This window comes from Littorina saxatilis, linkage group LG15 (genome assembly GCF_037325665.1).
Source record: "Littorina saxatilis isolate snail1 linkage group LG15, US_GU_Lsax_2.0, whole genome shotgun sequence".
Lineage (NCBI taxonomy): Eukaryota > Metazoa > Mollusca > Gastropoda > Littorinimorpha > Littorinidae > Littorina > Littorina saxatilis.
This window is the reverse complement of record NC_090259.1, coordinates 1,992,694-1,999,623: the sequence shown is the minus strand read 5'-3', so window position 1 is coordinate 1,999,623 and position 6,930 is coordinate 1,992,694. Positions and strand designations below refer to the sequence as shown.

The following is a 6,930-nucleotide window of genomic DNA, read 5'->3' as shown; positions in this document are numbered from 1 at the left end:
GGTATTGGCATTGATCAATGAATGGCTGAAAGGAAAAAAAATTGGTATTGGCATTGATCAATGTATGGCAGAGAGGAAAAAAAATGGCATTGGCATTGATCAATGAATGGCAGAGAGGAAACAAATTGGTATTGGCATTGATCAATGAATGGCAGAGAGGAAACAAATTGGTATTGGCATTGATCAATGAATGGCTGAGAGGAAACAAACTGGTATTGGCATTGATCAATGAATGGCTGAGAGGAAACAAATTGGTATTGGCATTGATCAATGAATGGCTGAGAGGAAACAAACTGGTATTGGCATTGATCAATGAATGGCAGAGAAGAAACAAATTGGTATTGGTATTGATCAATGAATGGCTGAGAGGAAACAAACTGGTATTGGCATTGATCAATGAATGGCTGAGAGGAAACAAATTGGTTTTGGCATTGATCAATGAATGGCTGAAAGGAAACAAATTGGTATTGGCATTGATCAATGAATGGCTGAGAGAAAACAAATTGGTATTGGCATTGATCAATGAATGGCTGAAAGGAAAAAAAATTGGTATTGGCATTGATCAATGAATGGCAGAGAGGAAACAAATTGGTATTGGCATTGATCAATGAATGGCTGAGAGGAAACAAACTGGTATTAGCATTGATCAATGTATGGCTGAGAGAAAACAAATTGGTATTGGCATTGATCAATGAATGGCTGAGAAGAAACAAATTGGTATTGGCATTGATCAATGAATGGCTGAGAGGAAACAAACTGGTATTAGCATTGATCAATGTATGGCTGAGAGAAAACAAATTGGTATTGGCATTGATCAATGAATGGCTGAAAGGAAAAAAAATTGGTATTGGCATTGATCAATGAATGGCTGAGAGGAAACAAATTGGCATTGGCATTGATCAATGAATGGCAGAGAGGAAACAAATTGGTATTGGCATTGATCAATGACGCTGCCCTAAACGCCACCAGGCGTGAAAGGCAGTAAGTAAGTAAGTAATTGATCAATGAATGGCAGAGAGGAAACAAACTGGTATTGGCATTGATCAATGAATGGCTGAGAGGAAACAAATTGGTATTGGCATTGATCAATGAATGGCTGAAAGGAAACAAATTGGTATTGGCATTGATCAATGAATGGCTGAGAGGAAACAAACTGGAATTGGCATTGATCAATGAATGGCTAAGAGAAAACAAATTGGTATTGGCATTGATCAATGAATGGCTGAGAGGAAACAAACTGGTATTGGCATTGATAAAGGAATGGCAGAGAGGAAACAAATTGGTATTGGCATTGATCAATGAATGGCAGAGAGGAAACAAATTGGTATTGGCATTGATCAATGAATGGCAGAGAGGAAACAAATTGGTATTGGCATTGATAAATGAATGGCAGAGAGGAAACAAATTGGTATTGGCATTGATCAATGAATGGCTGAGAGGAAACAAATTTGTATTGGCATTGATCAAATTCTTCCCCCTAACCCGCGGGGGGGCATATTGAGGGTGATTAAAAAAAAAAGTCTAAATGTTTAAAAGACATCTCCCAACAGCTAACCAGACTCAAGGGAAGTAAGTCACATGAACAATCAAGCATGGAGACTTTCACATTATCTCCACTTACCTCCATAGTTTCCAGGTTGTTCTCAAAGATGCGCTGCTGTTCTCCCACCAGGGGGAGCATCTGTTCCTCGATCACCTGCTTGGCTCGGCCCTCTGTCAGCACTCCGGCGTCCAGTAAGGATTGCTGCAACAAAACAATTCACACGGAGTTTATGGGAGAGAGAAATTCAAGTTTTACTCCCTCACAGCAAAGCCATTAGGGGCATGTTCCCGGGTTTCACCCCGACTTTAGATGAGATACACATGCAAGTGTATACGTGTATAGGTGGTATCAGCCCTCTGCACTTAAGGCAGAATGACCGAAGTCTTTAAAGTGCTACAGGGGTGGGACATGGATACCGTCTCTGGATCTGTAAATAGAGTTGACCCGTGTCCGTCCCGGCCCGAATCCGAACCCGCGACCCTAGGATCACAAGTCTAGTGCTCTACCACCTGAGCTACCAGGGCCCCCACAGAGTTGACCAATTGTAATGATCCTGTCATAAGCTTCAGTCAGCTATTGTGCACTGACTCAAAGAACCCAAAGTAGCACTCTCAAAAAAAACAAAAAAACATTCTTTCATTTACTTTCACACAGGACACAGAAACCCAGAAATTACAATGTGAAATAGTAGAGATACAAAACAGAAGACTAAACAATTAGCCAGTACAAAAAACATGTCTAAGCAAAAACAACTTACGACCTTTGACAGAGACATCTGACAAAATAGAACCCTTGCATATGAAAAGTCACACTCTAAACAGAAAGCTTCTGATACCAACTGTAATGATAAACATATCAAGCAACAGAAAGCTTGTGATACCAACTGTAATGATAAACATATCAAGCAACAGAAAGCTTGTGATACCAACTGTAATGATAAACATATCAAGCAACAGAAAGCTTGTGATACCAACTGTAATGATAAACATATCAAGCAACAGAAAGCTTGTGATACCAACTGTAATGATAAACATATCAAGCAACAGAAAGCTTGTGATACCAACTGTAATGATAAACATATCAAGCAACAGAAAGCTTGTGATACCAACTGTAATGATAAACATATCAAGCAACAGAAAGCTTGTGATACCAACTGTAATGATAAACATATCAAGCAACAGAAAGCTTGTGATACCAACTGTAATGATAAACATATCAAGCAACAGAAAGCTTGTGATACCAACTGTAATGATAAACATATCAAGCAACAGAAAGCTTCTGATACCAACTGTAATGATAAACATATCAAGCAACAGAAAGCTTGTGAAACCAACTGTAATGATAAACATATCAAGCTTGAATGAATTCTGTGACAGGAGAAAAGCAAGCAAACAGATTAAACAAATGAAAAGCGTAAAACTTGAGAAATCAGTGACAAAACACTTGGCCTTCCAAAAGAGAATAAACACTCCAGACAGAAAGTTTCATAAACTAGCAAATGACGCAATGAAGACAAAGTACCTTGATGGCTTCAATCTTGTCCAGGCAGTTCTGACACACCTTCTCCATCTCCTCGTGGAGCTTGCTCATGTGCATCTGACTCACACGATCTGTAACACACAGCACAACACGATCTGTGACACACAGCACAACACGATCTGTAACACACAGCACAACACGATCTGTAACACACAGCACAACACGATCTGTGACACACAGCACAACACGATCTGTAACACACAGCACAACACGATCTGTAACACACAGCACAACATGATCTGTGACACACAGCACAACACGATCTGTAACACACAGCACAACATGATCTGTAACACACAGCACAACATGATCTGTGACACACAGCACAACACGATCTGTAACACACAGCACAACATGATCTGTGACACACAGCACAACATGATCTGTGACACACAGCACAACATGATCTGTGACACACAGCACAACATGATCTGTAACACACAGCACAACACGATCTGTGACACACAGCACAACATGATCTGTGACACACAGCACAACATGATCTGTGACACACAGCACAACATGATCTGTGACACACAGCACAACACGATCTGTAACACACAGCACAACACGATCTGTAACACACAGCACAACATGATCTGTGACACACAGCACAACACAACTTGAACACAAGTTATCAACAATACCACCACAGTGTGTTATGAGTAACATTTGTAAACAATCAATTTCACAAAATAATTAAAATGATCATCCTTTTCTTCTTATTTCAAGTGAAATGGATTCTAAGTGGCAGATACACTTGTGGTGGAGAACACACAGAGCTACCATGGAACCCCCTTTAAGACCTACACAAATCTTAAAAAATCGGGTTTTAAAAAAGAGGGAGTCTTAAAATGGGGGTAATTTTACAGAGGTTAAGAACAGAAAGTCTGAGAAAACAATGTCTTAAAAAGGAGGGAGTTTTAAATTGGGCGGAGTCTTAAAAGGGGGGTTCCACTGTACCTGTGATAACCAGACAACCATGAGGCCAGAAGATAATGTTTTGGATCGATTACAGGTGTCCGTTCATGGCAAGTCATTGTAAGTCAAGTTAAACAGAGTAAAGGACATCTTCTTCTTCATTCTTCAGCGTTCGACGATAAGTAAAGGACACCAAATGTTGTCCTCTGTTTTAAGGTGACAATCATTGGAGGGGTCATCATCACACATAGCTTTTGTACAAACTGTTTTAAGGTGGTTTCATCATCACACATAGCTTTTGTACAAACTGTTTTAAGGTGGGACCATCATCACACATAGCTTTTGTACAAACTGTTTTAAGGTGGGGCCATCATCACACATAGCTTTTGTACAAACTGTTTTAAGGTGGGGCCATCATCACACATAGCTTTTGTACAAACTGTTTTAAGGTGGTTTCATCATCACACATAGCTTTTGTACAAACTGTTTTAAGGTGGGGCCATCATCACACATAGCTTTTGTACAAACTGTTTTAAGGTGGGGCCATCATCACACATAGCTTTTGTACAAACTGTTTTGAGGTGAACAATCATTGGAGGGGCCATCATCACACATAGCTTTTGTACAAACTGTTTTTAAAAGCAAACAAGACGAGAGGTTTCAACATTACTCACCCAGCTCTTGGGTAAGCTTCTGCATCTGCTGTCTCCACTTGTACACAGCTGACTTGGTGGATGCTGGAGGCTTCAGCTCACTGGACAAAAACAACAACAGAGATTTTAAATTATAAAAAGACAGATAAATATCTACAAATGAGTTCCAGTTAGATAATCGTTTGGTTCCTTATCCGCAATTAGTCAAACAATCAACAGGCCTTGGCGTATTAGCACCATCTGTACAAAACCTGAATCTTGTAATATGCATAACAAACGTCTGGAAATCAAAATCCAACTAACGCAACAAAATAACAAGCCAAAAAAGCAAGACACACATTTTTAAGGACAAAAACAAAATCTACAACCATCCAACCCAACAAACAACCAATCAAATAAACTCTTGGCATTCTCACTTTTAAAAGAACACACACCAACCAACCACTTGAGACGATGAAAACAGGGATTCTTTTTTTAAATCACCATTTTTTCTAGTTCTGATATCATCATTAGTCGATGCTCGCAAAACTGACTCCGTTATTGCAGAAGTGTTCTGACACACAGGAAGAATCAGTAACTTTTCAAGCGTTGCAGAAAAACAGAAGTTACAAACAACTTGCATGAAAAGAACAAATCGGCCTTTGCCACCACCTCTTTAAAGGGCAGACCACCTGCCCACAACGACCATCCAAAAGGGCAGACCACCTGCCCACAACGACCATCCAAAAGGGCAGACCACCTGCCCACAACGACCATCCAAAAGGGCAGACCACCTGCCCACAACGACCATCCAAAAGGGCAGACCACCTGCCCACAACGACCATCCAAAAGGGCAGACCACCTGCCCACAACGACCATCCAAAAGGGCAGACCACCTGCCCACAACGACCATCCAAAAGGGCAGACCACCTGCCCACAACGACCATCCAAAAGGGCAGACCACCTGCCCACAACGACCATCCAAAAGGGCAGACCACCTGCCCACAACGACCATCCAAAAGGATTCCAGACAAGTTCTTCTCCTTTATAATTCACCTTTCTATCACGACCACCTGTCTATAATGACAACTTGTTCACCTTTATAATTCACCTTTCTATCATGACCACCCGTCTATAATGACAACTTGTTCACCTTTATAATTCACCTTTCTATTACGACCACCTGTCTATAATGACAACTTGTTCTCCTTTATAATTCACCTTTCTATAACGACCACCCGTCTATAATGACAACTTGTTCTCCTTTATAATTCACCTTTCTATAACGACCACCCGTCTATAATGACAACTTGTTCTCCTTTATAATTCACCTTTCTATAACGACCACCTGTCTATAATGACAACTTGTTCTCCTTTATAATTCACCTTTCTATAACGACCACCTGTCTATAATGACAACTTGTTCACCTTTATAATTCACCTTTCTATAACGACCACCTGTCTATAATGACAACTTGTTCACCTTTATAATTCACCTTTCTATAACGACCACCTGTCTATAATGACAACTTGTTCTCCTTTATAATTCACCTTTCTAAAACTGGGCGCCAGCCCCCTGAAGCCTTCGGCACCACAAAAATACCCCCATCGAAGACTGGGGAATTGTGGTTCGTTACTTCGTCGATCGCCTCCTTCTGTACCAGAGACAAGATTCCTGCTTGTATCGCTGTCTTTGCTTCCGTATAAACGGGAAACTTGAACAGCGGTAGCACTCTGGTTAAGGGAGCCTCCCTTCCCTCCAGAGTAGTCTCTCCAATGCTACAAGGGATGACTCTGTATAAGGAACAGCTCTGCCCCTATTGTAGCCATCCTCCCTGAGTGTCGCTAACTCCGGCATAACCGGAAGTGGAGCACGTGGTAGGGAAAAAGTGTCCAAGAGATTATATGGCTTAAAGTTCAACCAGAACCTCCAGGCAGCAGCTTGCCCGACATAAGGGGTTGGCCGTGCGGGAGCTAGCCACAGCTGTGCTAACTCTGGTGCCGGACTGTGCTAACTCTGGTGCCGGACTGTGCTAACTCTGGTGCCGGACTGTGCTAACTCTGGTGCCGGACTGTGCTAACTCTGGTGCCGGACTGTGCTAACTCTGGTGCCGGACTGTGCTAACTCTGGTGCCGGACTGTGCTAACTCTGGTGCCGGACTGTGCTAACTCTGGTGCCGGACTGTGCTAACTCTGGTGCCGGACTGTGCTAACTCTGGTGCCGGACTGTGCTAACTCTGGTGCCGGACTGTGCTAACTCTGGTGCCGGACTGTGCTAACTCTGGTGCCGGACTG

The 6,930-nt window shown here is 41.8% G+C and overlaps 1 protein-coding gene across 4 annotated transcripts in view; it reads right to left on the bottom strand.

Annotated features, from left to right (window-relative positions):
- Positions 1–6,930, bottom strand: part of LOC138948182 (coiled-coil domain-containing protein 180-like) — a 166,797-nt gene that overhangs the window by 131,437 nt on the left and 28,430 nt on the right. For all 4 annotated transcript variants that reach the window (XM_070319677.1, XM_070319678.1, XM_070319679.1 and 1 more), the window contains 3 exons: positions 4,678–4,757; positions 3,065–3,153; positions 1,622–1,744 (listed from right to left, as the gene is read on the bottom strand). In XM_070319677.1, the coding sequence (XP_070175778.1) occupies positions 1,622–1,744; positions 3,065–3,153; positions 4,678–4,757 (292 nt within the window). The remainder of the gene's footprint in view (positions 1–1,621; positions 1,745–3,064; positions 3,154–4,677; positions 4,758–6,930) is intronic.